This window comes from Saimiri boliviensis, chromosome 2 (genome assembly GCF_048565385.1).
Source record: "Saimiri boliviensis isolate mSaiBol1 chromosome 2, mSaiBol1.pri, whole genome shotgun sequence".
Taxonomy (NCBI): domain Eukaryota; kingdom Metazoa; phylum Chordata; class Mammalia; order Primates; family Cebidae; genus Saimiri; species Saimiri boliviensis.
Window position 1 is genome coordinate 172,551,001 of NC_133450.1, and position 22,917 is coordinate 172,573,917.

At 43.6% G+C, this 22,917-nt stretch overlaps 1 protein-coding gene across 22 annotated transcripts in view; it reads left to right on the forward strand.

Moving 5' to 3' along the window:
* The window catches only part of ACER2 (alkaline ceramidase 2), a 71,422-nt gene extending 53,039 nt beyond the window's left edge, over nucleotides 1–18,383 (forward strand). For 18 of the 22 annotated variants that reach the window (XM_074394906.1, XM_074394912.1, XM_010338724.3 and 15 more), the window contains 2 exons: nucleotides 10,807–10,944; nucleotides 13,237–15,323. In XM_074394906.1, the coding sequence (XP_074251007.1) occupies nucleotides 10,807–10,944; nucleotides 13,237–13,423 (325 nt within the window). In that variant the 3' untranslated portion in view covers nucleotides 13,424–15,323. Of the gene's footprint in view, nucleotides 1–10,806; nucleotides 10,945–13,236 lie in introns of all 22 variants that reach the window. The other 4 variants (XR_012516590.1, XR_744894.3, XM_074394900.1 and 1 more) reach the window with 4 other exon arrangements.
* The last annotated feature ends 4,534 nt before the right edge of the window (nucleotides 18,384–22,917 follow it).

Consider the following 22,917-nt stretch of genomic DNA (forward strand, 5'->3'; position numbering starts at 1 on the left):
TAGCTAGGATTACTGCTGCATGCCACTATGCCCAGCTAATTTTTGTATTGTTAGTAGAGATGGGGTTTCATCATGTTGGCCAGGCTGGTCTTAAACTCCTGACCTCAAGTGATCTGCTCACCTTGGCCTCCCTAAGTGCTGGGATTACAGGTGTGAGCCACCATGCCCAGCCTAAAAAATGTATTTTAATTCAGATTTTCTCATTGTTGTGGACATTGAATATCTTAGTTGAAGTCTTGTAACTGAAATCTTAGTGTGATAGTTGCTCTGTGTAATGTGTTAAGTCAGCTTTCTCTCCTCTTTAATTTGAGAGGAGATATACATTTCTTTCTACTTGCTTTGCCACTAGAGGGTTGCTTTGATTGTCAGCAATAACAGTCAGGGCCAAAGGCAGTTGAAATGGTATGGTCCTGGAACTTGCTGTCTGGCATCTTGCTGTCAGATCCTGCCTGGTTGCCTTCTACATCCATCAAGGACTGGGGATGTAAGAGTCTCTTCAGACACAGGCTGAAGTGGTCCTAGAAGAATAACTACACTTGAATAAGTAAAAAAGGGTTCAGTCCCTACCTTCTAATAACTGTAATTTAAAAAAATTAGCTGTTTACTTTATCACTGGTGTTACTTGTTAGAGCCAGAAGGGTTCTTAGCAACCTCTAATCTTCATTCTCACTTGTATACTCACTCAAGTGTTTACTGAGTTCTTACTGAGTGCAAGCTCCCCGGCTCTTGACGGGCACCTCATCAGAATCACCTGGGAAGTGTACTAGCAAGGACAGATGCTAGTGCAGGTGCTAGCACTGCCTCTGTAAAGATTTGGATTTTGGAGGTTCAGGATAGGAGCCTGGACATGTATAGATTTAAAAAGCTCAAAAACACAGTTGTGTGGGGCTTGGGTGAGGGTAGGGTTAGAGCGGGGATGTAGGGAGGTGGTAGGGGAGATGAAAAAGGGAATGACAGGGCCGGGCGCTGTGGCTCAAGCCTGTAATCCCAGCACTTTGGGAGGCCGAGGAGGATGGATCACGAGGTCAAGAGATCGAGACCATCCTGGTCAACATGGTGAAACCCCGTCTCTACTAAAAAAATACAAAAAATTAGCTGGGCATGGTGGCACGTGCCTGTAATCTCAGCTACTCAGGAGGCTGAGGCAGGAGAATTGCCTGAACCCAGGAGGCAGAGGTTGCGGTGAGCTGAGATCGCGCCATTGCTCTCCAGCCTGGGTAACAAGAGCAAAACTCCGTCGCAAAAAAAAAAAAAAAAAAAAAAAGGGAATGACAGCTAATAAGTAAGGGCTTCTTATTGGAGTGTTGGAAACATTATAAAATGAGATTGTGGTGATGGGTTGAAGCTATCAAAACACACTGACCTGTACACTTTTTTTGTAAAATGGAGTCTCACTCTTGCCCAAGCTGGAGTGCAGTGGGACCATCTTGGCTCACTTCAGTCTCTGCCTCCTGGGTTCAAGCAATTTTCCTGCCTCGGCCTCTTGAGTAGGTGGGACTACAGGCACCCACTACCATGCTCAGCCAATTTTTTGCATTTTAGTAGAGATGGGGTTTCACCGTGTTGCTCAGGGTGGTCTCTAACTCCTGAGCTCAAGCAGTCTGCTTGGCTCAGCCTCCCAAAGTGCCAGGATTACAGGCGTGAGCCACCATGTCTGACCTGATCTGTACACTTTAAATAGGGGAATTTTATGGTATGTGAAATACGCCCCAATAAAGCTCTAAACAAAACAAAAACCCTCAGAACCTGCCCAGGTACTTCTGTGTGGTGCTCAGCCGTTTGAAAACCATAGATCTGTTCTAAACTGTAAATTTCAAGACTGAGGATCTTAGCCTTCTGGAATAAACACTTTCTGGGTAGCAGTTTGGAATCTGTGATCAAAAAGAGATATAGAGATGAAGAATTTGTAGCCTTTAATTAATAGTTAAAGGCCATTGGTTATCTTATCATCCAACAAACTTAATGCTGAATAAGTCTGAAGTCATATACTTCCATCAAAATATGTTTCTTCTCATGGAGAAAGTTCTCAGTGAAGCTCACATTAAGCCACTGCCCTTCATGGAAATGTTCTCTCATACTTTTATAAATCCGAAACTGCCATACGGAGTCCTGGATTTAGAATCCTTTTTGCCACTGTGGCTACAGGATTCCTCCGAGCGAAGCATGTCTGCTCAGTGATGACCGTGAGGACTGGCTGAGGTCCACATTGCCATATGTAGCACAGGACAGAGTGACTTGCTACTCTGTCCTCTTCTAGCCAGGTTTCTTAAGAGAGTTTAAGAAGAAAGCCCAGCTGGGCGGGGTGGCTCACACCTGTAATCCCAGCACTTTAGGAGGTTGAGGTGGGCAGATCACTTGAAGTCAGGATTTGAGACCAACCTGGCCAACATCGTGAAAACTTGTCTCTACTAAAAATGCAACCATTAGCTGTTTTTTTTTTTCTTAGTAGAGACAAGGTCTCACTGTGCCCAGGGAGTCTCAAACTCCTGGCCTCAAGCAGTCCTCTTGCCTCAGCCTCTTAAAGTGCTGGAGTTGAAGGTGTGAACCAATGCAGCCAGGCTGCCCTTTCTTCTTAAATCCCTTGCAGGCTGGTTCTCCTCCCCATCTTTAGTCCGAAATGTTCATTCAAGAGTCACTAATGACCTCTTTTAAAAAACTAATTTTATCAAGTAACTAAGATTTTTTGTAGATAAATTGGAGAACATAGACAAGCAAAAAATAAATATCATTTTTTCAGGAAAATTAATATTTGATAGTACTTGCCTCATAGTTTTTAGGTGCTAAATAAAAATGAAGTAACCAAACCTGCCGTGTGATGATAATGATGGTTAGCCCTTCGTTGTGTCTTCTTACAGGCTTTTTTATTATTTGCCATCTTATTTTTTTTAAAAAATCTAGCTGTATTTAAAAAAATAAAAATTAGCTCATTCTTATATACGTTAATCTAAAATTTGGCTTTCTCACTTAGGAATGTATTGTATCTTCGTTTTCTGTCAAAAATACAGATCTAGGTCCTCATTTTAAATGAACATATAGAATTGTAATTTACTTTTAATTTATTTTAATTAGTCAACATACTTCCTTTTTTGACCGTTTAGGTTGTTTCCAGTTTTTCTTTATTATAAATATCTCTGCGATGAACATCTTTGTGTATCTTTGTGCATTCATTACACTATTTCCTCAGGCTATGCTAATGGCTTTTTAACTTCCAAATAGAATCGCTTGTTTGCAGTGCTCCCTATCCTTGGCTGTCTGAAGAATCTGACACTGTCAACCTCCTCCTCTGAATTTTCTTCTCTTGGCTTCTGTGATCCTGTATAATACAGGCACTCCTACCTGACTGTTCCTACTCTGCTCTTTGCTTCCTAAGGTAGGCATTCTCCAAGATTGTGTCTTCAACCTTTTCTGTTTGTTTCTTGAAAATCTTATCCACCCTCTTGTGTTCAGTTGTCATCACTCTGCATGATTCTCTGTAGTCCATCCTTGTCTCTCCTGAAGTTTAGTTCCGTGTTCCCAACTATCTGCTGGGTATCTCTGTCACAGCCTTCCCAAACTGTAATAGGTAAGATTATTGTCTTGGCTCCATGCCCTCTTTGCCTATGATGCCACTCAATGACCTTTCCCAAATTCTGTTTTAAAGTTCCCAGTTTATTTTAATTAAGTGTCACTATTTTCTGAGTTCATTACCCTTGAAACCCTATAATCATCATTGGGTCCCTCATCTCCTGCCACCTCAAATGATTGCTGGATTTCATGGAATCACCCTCTGCAATGTTTCATCTGTCACCTCCTCCCATATCTATTGCCCCACCCTCACACCCCTCCAGTGTACCATTGTATTTGTTTTCTAACAGTCTCTTCTTCCTCCAGTCTCTTCCTTCAGACTGTTATGCCCTTATCCTTTACAAAAACCTTCAGTGGCCTCATTGTCTAAACTTCCCTTAGAACATTTTCTTCCTCTGGTTCCTTCTACATGTCCTATGACCAAAAAATCTGGACTGGTTCCTTGTTTTCTTGTCTTCAGGTCTTTGCTCATACTTTCTTCTCCTCCTGGAATGCCCTTTCCTACTACTATTTTGCAAAATCCTACCCCTTCGGCAATGCTCATTCTAGATACCAGCTCCTTTGTGAGGCCTTTCTTAACCCCTGCTTATCCTCCCAACCAGACATAATTGCTCTCTTCCTAAACTCTTTGTGCTTTTACATTGTCTTAAACCATTCTCCCTTTCATCCTCCTCTAGCCAACTCTGGATGTTAACATAACTTAAAGCTCTTTGTCAAACACATAATTAAATTGCTAGTGACAACATCTGAAATGATTTCCATTTGTAGCATTCAGTCCAGTGGTGCTAGCTTATATTAGGCTTGAAGTGCATAGAATGTTCTGGATTTAGCTCTGTTTCTTGAGAATTCACTGCACTCTAGTTTCATTTTAACTTCTGAGTTTCATAATATGTTTTGGCTTATAATTTTGTTTTAAGAAAAGGGAAAGGGAAAGGTTTTTTTTTTTTTTTTTTTTTTTGAGATTGGGTCTTGCTCTGTTGCCCAGGCTGGAATGCAGTAGCATGATCATAGCTCATTGCAGCCTCAAACTCCTGGACTTAGGCAATCTTCCCACCTCAGCCTCCCAAAGTGCGGAGATTATAGGTGTAAGCCACTTTACCTGGCTGGGAAAATCTTTAAGTTCATAAGACTTAAGAGCAAATGGAGGACACACGTAGTTAGGGCAGATTATTATGCAGTTTAAATAAATTCTGCTTCACAATTGTGATCTTTACGTAAGGAAATATATTTTTCTTTAATACTCTAGTCTTTTAAGTAATTACAAAAGAAATAATTTGTTTTATGCTTAAAATATCTGCCCTGGAAAAGGTAGCCATCGCTAAAGCTAATTGATCTTCATCATCACATTAACAAGTGTCAACTTTATGGGAGGAAAACTTCCTTCCATTAGGGTCAGTCTTCTGCCAGTTGGTTATTCCTTCCACTCTCCTATGTCTGTTTCACTCCTGTACATTGTCCTCTATATTGCCCATCTCTTTCTAAAGGGGCTTTCTTTTTTTTTCTTTTTTTTTAGACTGAGTCTCGCTCTGTCACCCAGGCTGAGTGCAGTGGTGAGATCTTAGCTCACTGCAACCTCCGCCTCCCAGATTCAAGCAATTCTCCTGCCTCAGCCTCCCGAATAGAGAAGTTATAATTACAGGTGTGGACCACCATGCCCGGCTAAGTTTTGTATTTTTAGTAGAGACAGGTGGTCACCATGTTGGCCAGGCTGGTCTTGAACCCTTGACCTCAAGGGATCTGCCTGCCTCGGCCTCCCAAAGTGCTGGGATTACAGGCATGAACCACTGTGCCCAGCCTAAAGGGGCTTTCTTATCAGCCTGTAAACACATTTGAGTCCCTACTGCCTTCTCAAACACCCAACCTGGACTAATCCACATCCACATCTCTAGCTACCACCCTTCCACACTTGCTGTCACAGCCAAACTTCTTTAAAAGCTTCCTCTATCCCTCACTTCCCATTTACTCTTCAACTCATGCCAACCTGGCTTCTGCCCCTACTTTGATACCCAAATCCCTCTCAGTAAGCTGTACACCCAGTGATCAGTTTTCAGCCCTCCTGTATCTTATGTGTTATTCTCTTGGCTGCTTGCCCAATTAGCTCTCCTCCCCATGCCTCAAATGGTCTTTGCCATGGCTCCTGTGATACCACATCTCCCGGCTTTCCCACTACCTCTCAGCAGCTCCTTTTTAGTCTCTTGCATAGACTCCTACTTTTCTACATCGCTTTGCATGTAGGAGTCCCTTAAGGTGCACCCTCATCTCCTGTTTGCTATGGTCTGAATGTTTGTGTCTCTCCTGAATTCATATGTTGAAATACTAATTAATAAGATAATGATATTAGGAGGTGGGCCCTTTTGGGAGGTGATTAAGTCAGTGGGGATAGAGTCCTCATAAATGGGATTAGTGGTCTCATAAAAGAGGCCCTGGAGAGCTGCCTTGGCCCTTCTACCCTGTGAGGATGCAGCTCTAGAAGGTGTCATCTATGAGGAATGGCCCTTGCCAGACACTGATTCTGCTGGCATTTTGATCTCAGAATTCCCAGCCTCCAGAACGATGAGAAACGTTTCTGTTTTTAACAGCCACCCAGTCGATGGTGTTTTGTTAAAACAGCCTGCATGGATTAAGATACTGCTTTTCTCCCTTTATACATCCTCCTGAAAGATTTCCTCTACTTCTGTGGCTTTAATTCCCCTGTATGTGCGGATGACTCGTGATCTTACGTCTCCAACCCAGTCCTTCCTCCTAACTCTACTATTATGTGTCTAGCTGCCTACCTAACTTGTCTAATTCCATGTGTCACAGGCATCTCAAATTCAACTTGTCCAAACCCAGATTCCTGATCTGCCTTTTCTAGCTCTGGTTCTCTTCATCATATTTCTAGTTACAGGAAAGGGGCGCACCGTTTACCCAGTTACTCAGGCCTGAAGCCTGGCGTCCTCTTCCTTCCCCAGGCATGCCATTGGAGCACAGTCATTTTTCTACCAGTCGATGTTTCAGTGAAGATTAAGTTCCAAATCCTTGACGTGCTCCAGCCTTCCCCTGTGAGCTGAGCGCTCCCACAAGAAGCTCCCCTACCTTCCATCCCCAGCCATTCTGACCTTCTGTGTCTTTTGTAGACCCTGCTCCTGCCAGCCCCAGGCCCTTGCTTATTTATGCTGTCCCTTTTCCTTGCCCTCTTGCCTGGCTAACTTCTGCTCATCCTTCACTTTGTGAACTATTTATATGCTATTCTAGGACCCTGAACTTCCTTATGGCAGCCATCCTGATTGTTATTAGATTATTTGTATTGTTGTTTCGTTCAGTGTCTGTCCCCTCTGCTGCACATTGACTTCACATAGGCAGGGACGGGGTCTCTTTGATTACTGCTGTGTCCCAGTTACCACCGCAGTTTCCAGCCAGGAAAAGAAAAGATGGTTGTTTCCCTGCTTTGATAAAATACCCAGACAAAAGGATGAGCTTATTGCTCTTGCACCTCCTTCCCGAATCTTCCCTGGTTGTCACCAGCAATAATCTATTATGTCTGAGCTGAATGTTTCTCACTGCATGCTGGTTTGCTCAGAGGAAATAGAGGAGGGACTGTTTTTTTGCTTTCTCTTTCTCTTTAGACTTTATTCCTAACGCTTGTTTCTAGTCATTTCTTTTAACCAGCTTCCTGAGAAGAATTTCCATTGTCTTTTCTGAACTCACTTTCAGACCATGAGAAAACAAAAGTTTATTCTGATTTTGGGTCGAAACCTGACACTGAAATTGGTGGTGTTAAGTACATTGCCGGGTAACTGAGATACATTTATACTATTTTTTAAAATGTGTTTTTTTCTGATTATAGGAGTGATTTTATTGTTAAGAACAATTTGAGAATACAATCAAGGGTCAAGAGGAGAAGAAATGGTAGACATTCCTCTCAGAGTTTTCTATTGTAGAATAAGGTCCTGCTGTACATACGAATTTTGTCTGCCCTTTTTTACTTCACATGGATACTTTGATAAAAGCCCTGAAAAATGGGAGTGAAACCTAATAGACTACAGTTTCGGACAACCCCCAGTGCAAATAAGACTGGTCAGCAGCTTCTGGCAAGACCTGCTTCCTCTAGAAGCAGAGAAAGGAAGAGTAACAGGCTGCCCTGAGACCAGGCTCTATAGAGTGTCCCTCCTGCCTCGACATGCCAGGCCTGCTCTGTCCTGGTGCTTGCAGTGTCTATCAGCTGGACACCCTGCCTCTTGGGTGATGCCTTCCACGCAGGACATCTCCAGCACATTGCTCTCTGTTGCAGTGTGTTCCTTAAGCCAGACTTTCTAGGTTTAATTGCATTGGATGTTCATGGATCCTTGTATCTCAGACTAATTGTCTGTGTATTTGTTGATAGTTGTTCTTGTCTATTTTCATTTTACTTTTTAAATTCAAGGCAAGAGACCTGTTTATTTTGTCTTTTACAGTGCCTAGTGTGGAATTTGGTGCCCAATCAATAATCTTTTTTTTTTTTTTGAGACAGAGTCTTGCCCTGTTGCTGAGGCTGGAGTGCAATGGCGCCATCTCAGCTCATTGCAACCTCCACCTCCCAGATTCAAACGATTCTCCTGCCTCAGCCTCCCGAGTAGCTGGGATTACAGTCACCTGCCACCGCACCCGGCTGATTTTTTGTATCTTTACTAGAGACAGGGTTTTACTGTGTTAGCCAGGATGGTCTCGATCTCCTGACCTTGTGATTTACCTGCCTTGACCTCCCAAAGTGCTGGGATTACAGGCATGAGCCATCACACCCAGCCAATAATCTTAAATAATCTAAAAATAATGTTCTGCCCAAATTATAGATAACCAAATTAGAGTCCAGTTAAAATTGTCCTTTTATTTCATAATTTTATCCATTAATTCAGGGAGCATTTAACAGTGCCTGACACAGTTGGTAGGCATGGAGTATACATTAATGAATAAAACAGGGCTAGTTCCTCTTGAGGTTAGGCTTCTAGGCTAGTTTGTTTATTTACTTATTTATTGAGACGGCTCTTGAAGCCCAGGCTGGAGCAGTGGCAAGATGTCGGCTCACTGCAACCTCCACAACCTGCGTTCAAGCAATTCTCCTGCCTCAGCCTCTGGAGTAGCTGGGACTACAGGTGCGTGCCACCACCCCCTGGCTAATTTTTGTATTTTTAGTAGAGATAGGGTTTCACCATGTTGGCCAGGCTGGTCTCCAACTCCTGACCTCAAATAATCTGCCCACCTTGGCCTCCCAAAGTGCTGGGATTAGAGGTATAAGCCACTGATCCCAGCCTCCAGGCTAGTTTAATACCAGATGTTACACAGATAATAAATCCATAGTTTGAATTTGTGATGAGAGTTATGAAGGAACATGGCAAGGTGCCCTGAGAGAGTGCACTAAAGTAGTAGTGTCCACTCTTTTGGCTTCCCTGGGCCATATTGGAAGAAGAAGAATTGTCTTAGGCTACACATAAAATATGCTAATGATAGCTGATGAGCTAAAAAAAAAGTTGCAAAAAAAATCTCTTAATGTTTTAAGAAAGTTGATGACTTTGTGTCGGGCCTCATTTGAAGCCGTCCTGGTCAGTATGCAGTCTGTGGGCCACGGCTTGGACTAAGGGGAGACCTATAGGAGCTGGCATGGGGTGTTGGAGGAAGCCTGGAGGTGGAGCCCTGAAGAGAAGCAGAGGGTGGGTCAAGGTGAGGACATGAGCTCTTTTTGAGAGGGAACCAACCAGAAGGTGAGGCATTCAAGGTAGAGAGTGGTAAACGGAAATGCTTGTCTCTTTACTTTAGTAACTGGGAATGTAAGTCTCCACATGTCTGTGTCTCTATTCTTTCTAAACTTTTCAAGGGATGCATTTAGCCTTCCTACAAGAGTATTTTGGTTTTTCTTTTGAGCAGGTCTTTCTGAACCTGCTGTCCTATCCCACATTTATTGACACTTTTGCTGATGTTTCTGAAAGGCAACTGGGAAGGGCACTAGCAAGTCAGGCTTTTAACACCTATCTGTGGGTTCAATAAAGAGGAATTCAGCTCTTCTCGATTGTAGATGCTGTGTTGTATTCTGGGTCCCATAGGAGATCTTGACTGACCCAGGAGTGTCCCCTTGAGGAAGAAGGACCCTCAGCTACCAGCTGCCTCCCAGCATTCCTCCCCAGGGATAGAAGTCACCCACTTTATGAGCAAGTCCTTAACAAGGAAAGAAGACAGCACTTGAAAATTTCATTGAGCTGTTGGGATTTGTTTCAGAAGACCATTTTGTCCCAGTGTGGATAAGAGCTTATTCCTTCATTCAGCAAATGTTGAGTGCCTTCTGTGTCTAGCACATTTCCAGTGCTGAGATACAGCAGTAAATGGCTTCCATGTCTGTGGATGAAGACAAACTGGAAACAAATAAGCGAAATACAGAGGATGTCGGCCAGTTTATCATCACTACAGAGAAAATTAAAGGAGGGAAGGCGGCCTTAGGGAGAGTCACTTGGGAAGTGGAGACGGGTGTTGCAGTTGTTAAAAATAGCATCAGGAAAAGGCTTACTGGGTGACATTTGAGCAAAGATTTGTATCTGGGGGAAGAGCATTCCAGGCAAGACGCCACAGTGGATGCTATGATCTTGCAGGAACATGCTTGGGATATTTGTGGAACAGCACAAATCCCGCAGTGGCTTGAGTACAAGCAGTGAGAGGGAAGAGTATGCAAAAGAGGAGGTGAAAGGGAAAAGGGAAGACCATGCACATGGGCCTTGTGGCCGCTGTGGATACTTTGGCTTTCTCTCTGGTTAAACAGGAAGATGCTGGAGTCTGTTAAATCTTCTGTAGGGCAAAGGGTGGAAGGAGACTCTGATGAGATGGTGATAGCATGGATCTAGATGGAGGTGGTAGAAAGAGGTCAGGTTTGAGATCTGTTTTGAAGGGAGAGCTGATGGACTGGATGAGGGCTGTGTGAGAAAGAGAAGGAATGGGAGAGGAATACGTTATGGACTTGTTAAATTTAGATCCATATTAGGGTGCTCATGTCAAAAATGTAGTTGGGTATATGAGTCTGGAGTCAGGGGAGAAGCCTAGGTGGGAAGGGTGTCTGTGAGCCATCTGTGAGCATATGGTATTTACATCCATGAGACTCTGGAGTGACTGTGTGTTGGGTAAGAACTTCAGTGCCAAGGGGTTGGGGACATGAGAGGAATCAGTGAAGGGGGCCTGAGGCAAGGGGGCCGGCGAGGAGGTAGAGACCAGGTCTGACGGTGAGTGGCTCTCTGGACCCCTGTGCAGGTGTGACAACGTGCGTGTGTTTAAGCTGGGCCTCTTCTCGGGCCTCTGGTGGACCCTGGCCCTGTTCTGCTGGATCAGTGACCGAGCTTTCTGCGAGCTGCTGTCGTCCTTCAACTTCCCATACCTGCACTGCGTGTGGTAAGCCCCTGCTAATGGGGAGGTGGCAGGGGACAGGTGTGTTTGCACTTGCTGTTGGGCTCTGTTCACCCTGCAAGGTGCACAGGTGTGCCGGGGGTTGCTGGCTTGCTTCTCTCCTCAGGTGCACTGTCAGGTGGTTCAGAAGCCACTGAAAGTGCAGTTTGTAAAAAGCTCCAGGGAGCAGGCTTAGGTGGAACAAAAGGCCTGATTGTCATGCTTAGGTCTGCAGTCTCTTACCTCTAACTCCATTATGAAAGCCTAAAGAAGCTTGAGAACTGAATCTGTAACCTGAGCTCTATCTAGCTGTTTTGGGAGGGGAAAGATAGGGGAAAGCTGGGGAAAGAGGTGATGTGAGGGCTGGGAGTGTCCTCAGTAGGAACCCCACCTTTAGGGCCTGAGTGACCAAGTGAAAGGAGAGGCCACACAGGCCATTTAGGGACACTCTTTTCCATTATTTCTGTAAGTGGGGACAGAAGACCAGAGAACTAAAGTGAATTGTTTAATATCACCCACCTGTTTACATAAAAAACCTTGGAGTTCAGTAATAGCAAATTATAGCATGTATACTTTGGAATGTACAGGATACACTATGTTAAAAAAAAAAAAGCGGGTTAGAAAAATATATGCAGAATCTGATTGTGAGAAAGCTGGGGGAAATCAGAGGGGCTTACTTCCTGGAAACTGCTTCAGCCCCAAACCCATAGTGATTGTTCCTTCTCTGTCCTCCAGGACTTCTGATTGCAAAAGATCACAAGGAGGAAAAATCTGCTGTAGATTATTGCTTACAGATGAAGGGAACCCAAGGAGAAATTCTAGTGGTGAAGAAATGGAAAAACTTTAGATCTAGATTCTGGAAAAGGTTGACTTCTATCCAGAGATGGGCTAAAGATACACAATTTGATAGAATTCACTTAAGTTCCCTTGCTCATGTGAACTTGTATATGTTTACCGTGAGACCCACCCTACTCAAAATGTAGGCCCTGGGGACTTCAAGAAGTGTTTGCAAAAAACAGAACTCAAACAGCACAAGTTGGAATTTACAGTCACATCTGTCAGTCTTTAGGGTTTCTGGATTTTGTGTGATTTTTAAAAAGACCCGCCTCCCCCCACCTTCAAAATTTATAAAAATTTTGTGTTTGGTGCAGTGGCTCACGCCAGCACTTTGGGAGGCTAAGGCAGGTGGATCACCTGAGGTCAGGAGTTCAAGACCAGCCTAGGCAACGTGGTGAAACCCCATCTCTACTAAAAATATAAAAATTAGCTAGCTGGGCCTGTTGGTGGGCACCTGTAATCTTAGCTACTCAGGAAGCTGAGACAGGAGAATCAGTTGAACCCAGGAGGTGGAGGTTTTGTGAACTGAGATAGTACATTGCACTCCAACCTGGGTGACATTATAATTTAAAGTACATTTAAAAATTTTAATTCATCTGGGATTAAGTTTCAGTTTAGGTGTAAGAAAGGATTACATGGCCGGTTGTGGTGGCTCATGCCTGTAATTTCAACACTTTGGGAGGCCAAGGTGGATGGATCACTTGAGGTCAGGAGTTCCAGACCAACCTGGCCAACATGGTGAAACCCCGTCTCTACTAAAAATACAAAAATTAGCCAGGCGTGGTGGTGAGTGCCTGTAGTTCCAGCTACTCGGGAGGCTAAGGCAGGAGAACTGCTTGAACCCAGGAGGCGGAGGTTGTAGTGAGCCGTGATTGCACCATTGCACTCTAGCCTGGGTGACAGAGAGAGGATTCACCAAAAACAAGGAAACAAAAAGGTTTGCATGCTTTTAAATGGTCTATTGTTTGATAAAGATTAATATTAAAACTTTTTACAGGTACAGTGAGGATAAATTTTTTAAAAATTTCCACTAAACTGGAAAAGTGGTTTAATCAACATAAAATTATTCCTGAGGAAGGGCATAAAATATCTGTAACCCGTGGCTAAAGTGCAAAGGTGGGATCTAATCAGATGTGCTCAGTTACTTCCATCTTAGCACCTGTGTTTTAAGTCCTTGGGCCTCAGTCTTCTTGTTTGAGGCCCAAAGGCATTTATTTGCACATTTGTTCCATTGTCCAGCAGCAATATTTTAGGACATTCTAAGATGGGTCCCAAACTGCCCAAGATTTATCATCCTGCTATTCCAGGGATTGTTGGTAATCTTCATTCTTTCCTAACCAGAAGAGGCCCCTGGGCTGCAACTACAGTGAGCAAGGGGGGTGGGTTAGCCCAGAAGAAGGAGCAGGCTAAACTCAGGGCAGTGGAGTCTCATCAGGCTCTTACCTCTTGTCTCCTCTGCAGGCACATCCTCATCTGCCTTGCTGCCTACCTGGGCTGTGTATGCTTTGCCTACTTTGATGCTGCCTCAGAGATCCCTGAGCAAGGCCCTGTCATCAAGTTCTGGCCCAGTGAGAAATGGGCCTTCATTGGTGTCCCCTATGTGTCCCTCCTGTGTGCCAACAAGAAATCATCAGTCAAAATCACGTGATGGCGAGGTGGTGGCTGGCTTTGCCACTTACCGCCCCTCATTCGGTGGGCTTCCTTTGCTAGGAAGACAGCCAAGGGAGTTTGAAGAGTTGGGGTGTGGGCTATCTTTTCAAAAATCTATTTGCTGGGGCTCTCACTAACGTGTCTGTGGACCACCAGGATTCCACTGTGCAAGGGGAAAAGTGTCTTTTCCTTTCCCAACAATGGAAAATGGAGGACTTAGGGACACCAGATGCATCTTTCTCAGCATCACTTCCAGATGCAGTGACTCACTGAGCTGTGTCCTTTGTGGCCGTGGCAGAGCAGTCTTTTGGTGGATCCACCCTGTACAATTCATCTCTTCCTGGAGAAAGCTGGCCTGTTCCAGACCCCACCATTCCCAGGTACCCTTGGAGTGGACTCTACTGATGACAGACAGACTGACCCTCTGACAGACGAGACCCTCTGACTCTCTGATGGAAGATGCCAGAGATTTTCCTTTGGGGTAATTGTCCTTAAACAAAACCAAACTGATGAAACACACGCAGGACTTGTGGCTAGAAGGCTATTTTTCACTTGCATTTCTCAACTAACCCAGGTTTTACATGCATTTGTGAATCTTTTTACTACTACCTCTGTGGAGAGATGGAGAGACTTCAGATAAAGGTACAGCTAATGGGTAAGACCCTCTTATGCCAAAACCTGCACTCCACTTTAGGTCATTCTTGAAAATGAGCACAATTTTTGAATACTGACATCATTTCTGCCTCCCCCTCTCACCCCAGCTCCGCAGCCTCAAATCCACAGAGAAGAAGAATTATGGCATGAATGTTTCCACAGACCCACCATCTTTAAGACTTGACCTCTGTAAGTTTACCAAAGGGCTTCTCACAATTGTGGTGTGGGTTCTGGTTCAAAATTTGGAGCAAACATGAATTTTTTGGATACTTTTTCTCATTCGAAGCCTCCAGTATGCTGTACTATTCTGGAAATTACCTTCGAGAATCTCACTTCCTGTTTCTGTTGTTTTTTTCTGTGGGCATCATGCTCTTCACTCTTACAGTAGAAGGTGCTTTCTGGGTTTTCCAGAGTATCCACTGGCTCACTTTTCTCAAGTACTAGCAGTAACTATACACTCACGGGCTGGTTTTGGGTTGCTAGTGTAGCAGCACAAATCTGTTGCCTTCTGAATTTTTCTCACCTGATGTGGGAAAGACACTGGCTACAGTGAATCTTCTTTTCATCTGGGTGAATGGAAGAATCAAGAACTGTCTTAAAGGTGCATGGTGGGAATTACCAACCTCAGGGATACTAATTTTAACTCAGGCATGTCCTGCTTTGTAACATTCCATTGTGGGGAGGGGGTGGGACAGGTATTTTCTTGTGTGGGTAGGAGTCATGTCACTGTCCTACATATGTAAGAGTTGGGAAGGTGACCGTTTTTGGCACATTCAGGAACTTACTCTAGTTAGAATTTGTACAAGATCCAAGGGGAAAACCCCAATAAGCAACTGAATTTGGAGTTTAAAAATGAATGACTTTATGCTATGTCTCTGATTATCAAATTATATAGGTTTTTCAAAAGCAGAACTCTGTAGTAAGAAATCTTTGTGGAGGCCTAGCGTGGTGGCTCACACCTGTAATCCCAGCACTTTTGGAGGCTGAGGCAGGCGGATCACCTGAGGTCGGGAGTTCAAGACCAGCCTGACCAACAGGGAGAAACCCTATCTCTACTAAAAATACAAAATTAGCCAGGCATGGTGGCGCATGCCTGTAATCTCAGCTACTTGGGAGGCTGAGGCAGGAGAATCACTTGAACCTGGGAAGTGGAGATTGTGGTGAGCTGTGATTGTGTCATTGCCTTCCAGCCTGGGCAACAAGAGTGAAACTCCATCTTAGAAAAAAAAAAAAAAAGAAAGAAATCTTTGTGGAACCCCAGTGTGTGAAATAAATTGTATTTTGTTAAATTTACAGCATTTACTTAATAACATACGAGGTGGTGAAAATGCAAATTAACAAACTAGTAATTTCCAAGGTAGAAAAATTAGGTGTTGAATTTATTCAACATATATGTTGCTTTATTATAGTTTATATATTTATAGAGAGAGCGTTTTGTTTTTGAGTCAGGGTCTCACTGTGTCACCCAGGCTGGAGTGCAGTGGTGCAGTCACAACTCATTTTAGCCTCTGTCTCCCAGGCTCAAGTGATCCTCCCATGTCAGCCTCATCAGGAGCTGGGACTACCAGTGCGTGCCACCACTCCCAGCTAATTTTTGTATTTTTTGGAAGAGATGGGGTTTCACCATGTTACCCAGGCTGGTCTCGAACTCCTGAGTCAAGAGATCCGCCCACCCTGGCCTCCCAAAGTGCTGGGATTATAGGCATGAGCCATCACGCTCAGCCTAAAAAATATTTTTAAAATGATCTTTGAGTTAAATATTCGTGGAACTTCTAATGTACTTCTTTGAGACCTAGGTGGTTGATGGAACAGAACTGCTGTTAAGTCCAGGGTTTCAAGTCCAGAATTTTTTTAAAGGCAAATATCACACCATCCTCATTTTAGATTGACCTTATCCGGCATGGATTCGGGTCTCTCTATTTTATGGCATAAATGCTCCAAGGTAGGGGGTTTGGTGTATATTTTAAGCCCAGCTTTTTTTTTTTTTTTTTTTTTTTTTTTTTTTTTTTTTTTTTTTAAGTGTGAAAAGCAGAATGTGCTTCTAGAAACTGGTTCTTAAGAGATGAGCTGAGAAAGAAATGTGGAATGGAGTATATTTGAGGAGGACAAAACATAGTTTCACGTTTGAACTGAAATCTCTCTAGCTTGCCAGGATGGAATATAAACCAAGAGAGTAGAGACATACCCATCTTATTTTAAGTTGGGTTTATGGCATCACTCATTTAGGTAGAAGCATTACAAACTCTTTAAAGAAAATTGGGAAACTGCAGAAAAGTTGAAGAAAAAAAAAGTAACCCATATTTCTATTGCCCGGGTATAACCCTTGTTAATATTTAGGTATAGTCTCATCTTTTTTCCCCCAATATAGTTGTAAATAAATGATGTCTTTCAGAGTTCACATTTATCCTGTAGCTTGAATGGCATATAAATGCCAGTTGTATATTTTTCATGATGTGTGGGTTTGGAATACACTAGAGTTAGCTATACGCTTGAATGCTGATCATTGGATTCTGAGACTGACTACTGAATCTACCTTTTTAATCAAGCCTGACATGAATGGGCCCTAAAAAGTCATGAACTGAATTCCACTTTTTGATGTGCCTCTGCACTTGGCTTGATGAGTCATCATAAATAGCTGTTAAATATGTGACTTCACAGATTTTGATATGTTCAGATTGTAAAAAATGAATCGTTTATTTCATTAATTGATGGGCAATCAAGAATCTCCTTCCCTCCAGTAGGGCTCCCACTTAGGAGTTAGGTTATGGTGGTAGTTGCTTAGCATGACTCTCAGATTTTGTTCTGGTCAGAATTTGGCCAAGTTCAATACCCAGCAGAAACCGGTTAGGTTATAAAAAACCATTCATGTTTCCGTGTGATCATTTCAATCAGTGATCTGTGTTTTATAGTGTTTAATTGTTGATTATTAGAAAAAGAAATCTTTTCTTCTCTTTATGATTACTGTATATCATTATAAGGCAAGTCCTTCCATGAACACATTGAAGGTATGTGAGGATGATATGTCTGAATCCATATGAGGACAGGCTGCATTTTGGGGAATTCTATGCCTGTCTAGTGAACAGTACCTAAAACATTAATTATAGGTCAAAGATGTTCTGTTGGGGAACAAAGCCTGATGGTCATCAAACATAAGGCTTTGTAAAAATAAGACCACTCATTCCACTTACTGCGTCTCTCAGGTGTGTAAACGTCTCAAGTTCATGGTGCTTCCATGAGCCAGTGCCATGTTGAGTCCCCAGGACTGGGATTTGAGTCTTCCTGGCTCTTTATCCCTTGGGGCGGACATGGAACCATCTCTGGGGTACAGGTGGATGCTGAAGCTCACCGAGTCAGGCAATCAGTGCCCCTCTCCTAGCTCCTTTTTTTTTTTTTTTTTTTTTTTTTTTTTGAGATGGAGTCTCGCTCTTTTGCCAGGCTTGAGTGCAGTGATGCAATCTCAGCCCACTGCAACCTCTGCCTTCCGGGTTCAAGCGATTCTCCTGCCTCAGCCTCCTGAGTAGCTGGGACTACAGGTGTGGGCCACCACGCCCAGCTAATTTTTATGTTTTTAGTAGAGATGGGGTTTCACCATGTTGGCCAGGATGGTCTCCATCTCTTGACCTCATGATCTACCCACCTCGGCCTCCCAAAGTGCTGGGATTACAGGCACAAGTCAGTGCGCCTGGCCACTCCTTTTACACTGAAATTAATCATAAAGCTTTCATAGCCAAGGCTTTGCCTAGGTGCTTTTATTCTAGCTGGCCAAAGAGAAGTCTTGGGCCAGATTGAGATTCTTCATGGATTTTATAGACATCATCCTCCTACAAACTTTAAAAAAAAAAAAGATCCCTACTCTATGGGACTAATTGTTTGAATCTTATCTTTCTCTATATGTTAAACCAGATTTAAAACTATTTTATAACCACAATATGTAATCAGAACAATATAGTATTTTCAGATATATACCTTGTTTTATACTTTGTGTAGGATGTGCTGTATAAGGGTGGCATGCCCACTGGCTGTGGTAAAATTTAATCTCCATTGCTTTGGGAGTGATTTAATGCCTTTTGAAATGGAGCTTTTGCACTTTATACTCTTTCTGTGAACTACGATAACTGTATTTGATATTAAAGCTGTAAATAGCATTTTCTGCAAATGAATATGTACATGTTTGTGTCTATTTCCAAAATGATTTCTGAACTATTTGCAGTGAGAATGTGTCTAATAGATTGTACAGCAAAGCACATTGCCCAAATTCATTTCTTAATGAATTGGGTACCATTGTTATTAAAAATGATTAAAATAATTGTAGTTACTTGTTGGTTTCTTCTTAGAGCTGTGAAATTAATACATGAAAATTTTTCCAGCCTAAAGTACGTAAGTACAGTTATTTTTACTAAATCTTCTATAGTCATGTCATATGGATATAAATCTCAAATATAGGCCTGGTGTGGTGGCTTACACCTGAAATCCCAGCACTTTGGGAGGGCAAGGGTGGATCACCTGAGGTCAGGAGTTCGAGACCAGCCTGGCCAACATGGGGAAACCACATCTCTCCTAAAAAAAAACCATAAAAATTAGCTGGGTGTGGTCACTTGACCTGTAGTTCCAGCTACTCAGGAGGCTGAGGCAGGAGAATCCTTCACCTCCTTCACCTGGGAGGTGGCGGTTGCAGTGAGCCAAGATTGCACCGTTGCACTCCAGCCTGGGTGACAGAGTGAGACTCCTCAAGAAAAAACAAATCTCGAATATAGAATATAATTCATTTGTGCTGGATTTCATCAAATCACTAGAAGGAAGATCTTGTGACATTTCAAAATCATAAATTTAGCAGGAAAATTTATCTACTTATTTATTTCTTTTAAATTTCTGTGACAGTTGTTTAAAGTTAAAAGATTCATAGTTCAGCAGATTTAAAAGAATAGTCTGGGCACAATGGCTCATGCCTGTAATCCCAGCACTTTGGGATGCTAAGGTGGGTAGATTGCTTGAGCTCAGGAGTTCAAGACCAGTCTGGGCAAATGGTGAAACACTGTCTCTACCAAAATTACAAGAATTAGCCAGGTGTGGTGATGCACACCTGTAGTCCCAGCTACATGGGAGGCTGAGGTGGGAGGATTGCTTGAGCCCAGGAGGTAGAGGTTGCAGTGAGCAGAGATCATGCCACTGTACTCCAGCCTGGGCCAACCTGTGAGACCCTGTCTCAAAACAAACAATAACAAAAATGACTATAAGAGAAGAAATACTGGATAAGCATTATCTGTATCATTACAGTGGGTTTTTATAGACTTTTTTATTTTCCTGGAAGAGGCGAGGGGACAAGGAGTGGCCCCAAAGTTCTTTGACAATATAAAAGCTGCAGGAAAATGTTCATGTACAGGTTGAGTATCCCTGATCCAAAAATAAAAAATCAGAAATTCTCCAAAACCTGAAATTTTCTGAGCACCTATATAACAATCAAAGGAAATGTTCCTTGGAGCATTCCAGATGTCCGATATTTGGATTAGGGATGCTGTATAATGCAAATATCCCAAAATCTGAAAAGATCTGAAATCCAAGCATTTGTGGTTCCAAGCACTTTGGATAAGGGACATTCAATCAGTATATAATTTTCTAGGGGTTCAGATGTCTCTAGTAGCCCATCCAGGTAAAGAGCCTCTGCCCAACAGGAGACTAAGCAAACATTTCAAATCCTTTTGGTGCTGGAATTAGTTACTCAGTCTTCAGGACTGAACTTTTTTGAGGTTGTGGTCAGGGACAGTGGCTGAGGAAGTTGAGGGCTCTGCTTCTAGGGGCTGGCATGGGTGTGTGTACCTCTCTCCCCGACAGTCTGGACCAGGTGTCCCCAAAGTACGGCCCTCAGGCTGCATGCAGCCCCCTGAGGCCATTTATCCGGCCCCCCGCCACACTTCAGGAAGGGGCACCTCTTTCATTGGTGGTCAGTGAGAGGAGCACAGTAATTGGCGGCTGTCCAACGGTCTGAGGGACAGTGAACTGGCCCCCTGTGTAAAAAGTTTGGGGACGCCTGCTCTGGACTATCTGCTTCTCCTCGTAGGTGTCCTCTTTTTCTTGAGTCTGATTGGGAGTTGACGCAGCCACCCCTGCTCCCTTCTCCAGATTGCCCTATAAAGATCAGAGCTCAGGAGCGAGCATCTCCCACTCTTCTCTTTTAAGGATTTTTCATTAAAAGACATTACACTGAAAGACTGCATTAAGACTATGCTATAAAGGGCTGGAGTGGGCGGACCCAGGGTTCTGGCAACTTCCATCTTAAGGTTCCTCACTGAACTGGGAACTTATATTTTTCCTTGCAGCCTCTTTCCTGGTTTAGAGTTTCATAGTTCTTAAGATGGTGTCTGGGTTTATTATACTCAGACTACTGTTGTATAGTATACAAAACTATACTCTGCCTACTTTTGTATAGTTGGATTTTTTTCATAATCAAAAGCTAAAAGTTATGGTATTCGAGTTCGAGTTTTTGTTCTCCACTCTCTGAAGAGTGGGACTCTGCCTCCTTTCCTGCTGCGTTTGTTTTTTTTTTTTTTGAGACAGAGTTTTTTGCTCTTGTTACCCAGGCTGGAGTGCAATGGCGCGATCTCGGCTCACCGCAACCTCTGCCTCCTGGGTTCAGGCAATTCTCCTGCCTCAGCCTTCCGAGTAGCTGAGATTACAGGCGTGCGCCACCATGCCCAGCTAATTTTTGTATTTTTAGTAGAGACGGGGTTTCTCCGTGTTGACCAGGTTGGTCTCGATCTCTTGACCTCGTGATCCACCCGCCTCGGCCTCCCAAAGTGCTGGGATTACAGGCGTGAGCCACCGCCCCCGGCCCTCCTGCCGCGTTTTAAGAGGGCTGGCAGTCCCTCTGTCCCACTGGAGGAATGATCTTGTCTCAAGTGGCACTTCTGTCTCTGTCTCTAGGCTGGCGGCACCTAGTTTCCCTGGGAAGTCTCTCTGGGTGTTAACTCACAAAAAGGAACAGATCACCCTCACCTGGGTTTTATTTGTTTGTTTTATGCTTCTCGTTAAAACCAAACATTTGATTCAGCTGCTTTTGCAATTGAGCGCAGAGACCAAAGGGCTATTTTTAAGATGTCACATATAGCAGCAGCTTATTTTTATATTAGGGCTAGTGATAGGAAAGTGGCTGAAGGTTAGGCCAGGAGCATGAAGTAGGGGAAAGCGTACAGTGGCTCCCATGATATTTGCTAGAGAGGGTTTCCCGTGAACAAAGAAAGCCATTAGCTACTGGGGTGGGAGGGACGGAGACGCTCCTGGAGTAATATTGCCATCTCGTGGCTTTTTGAGGCATTGCTATATGGCGCAAGCGAAGCCTTGCCCAATTCCTAATCATCCCAGAGCTCACCAACAGTCTGTCTCCAAAGGGCCAGCCCGGCCGGGGGCGGTGGCTCACGCCTGTAATTCCAGCGCTTCCGAAGGCCGAGGCGGATGGATCACCTGAGGTCTCGAGTTGTTGAGACCAGCCTGGCCAAGAGGCGAAACCCCATCACGACTAAAAGTACAAAAATTAGCCGGGTGTGGTGGCAGGCGCCTGTAATCCCAGCTACTAGGGAGGCTGAGGCAAGAAAATTGCTTGAACCTGGGAGGTGAAGGTTGCGGTGAACCGAGATCGCCCATTGCACTCTAACCGGGGAGACAAAGCGAAACTCCGTCTCAAGGAAAAAAAAAAAGTTTCAGAAAGCCAAGCTATGTAATCTCTTTCTGGGCCCAGGTATGTCTCCCTGGATTTTTTTTTTTTTTTTTCCCCCAAGTATCTCTCTGTCTTCCTTTTCCTCTCCTCTCTTCCCTTAGAAATTCAGTTTTCACCCCCCAGGTGTTTTAGAAGTTACCCATTGTGATTAAAGCAAATACGGTTGGCCCCTGGTATTCGGGGGGATTGGTTTCAGGACTCCCCAACCCCCATACCAAAATCCCAGAGGCTCCAGCCTCAATATAAAATAGCATCATATTTACGTATGCTTTAAATCATCTCTGGATTACTTATAATACCTAATACAATTTATATGCTGTGTAAATGGTTGTTAAACTGCATTGCTTTTTTTTGGTATTATTGTTTATTGTTGTGTTATGATTTTTTATTGTTTCTTTTTCCCTGAATATTTTTAATCCGTGGTTGGTTGAATAGGTGGATATGGAACCTGAGGTTACAAAGGGCCTGTATTTCAAACCAATCTAAGGTAGATGAGATTTAGAGGAAGTTCTGTGTATTTGTTTGTTTATTAGATATGGGGTCTTGCTATGTCGCTCAGGCTGGAATGTAGGGGCTATTTACAGGCACCATAATGGCACTCTACAGCATTGACCTCCTGGCCTCAAGCGATTCTCCTGCCTCCGCCTCCTTAGTAACTGGGACAATAGGCACTAGCCACCGGCCAGTCTAGAGGAAGTTTTTAATCTACTGGAGTGAAATTTAACTTTGGGGATTAATAGCTCAGTTTATACAAGTCAAATGTGATTATAACTCATGTCTTTTTAAAGATGAATCTACTTTAAATCAACACTTAGCAAATGTCTGCTTGGTGTTACCTGTTATGCTGCCTGCAGAGTGTTACAGGGATGGACAGAGCAGCTCAGAGGTGAGGAGGGGACAAGGCCACTAACTGCAGAATCCCTGTGGAAAAGAGGAATCACCAGTGCTGTGAGGCAGGCAGGACAGAGTGGTGAGTCTTCACCAGGGGGAGCTGGGACTTGAGAACTCTAAGCTTTAACTGATAACCCATGAGCCGCATATAATATGGAGTATCAGTCCAGTGAAGTAACAGGTAGACTCCCTAGGAATATTATTGATAGACTCCCTAGGAATCTTCTTACAGGCAAACC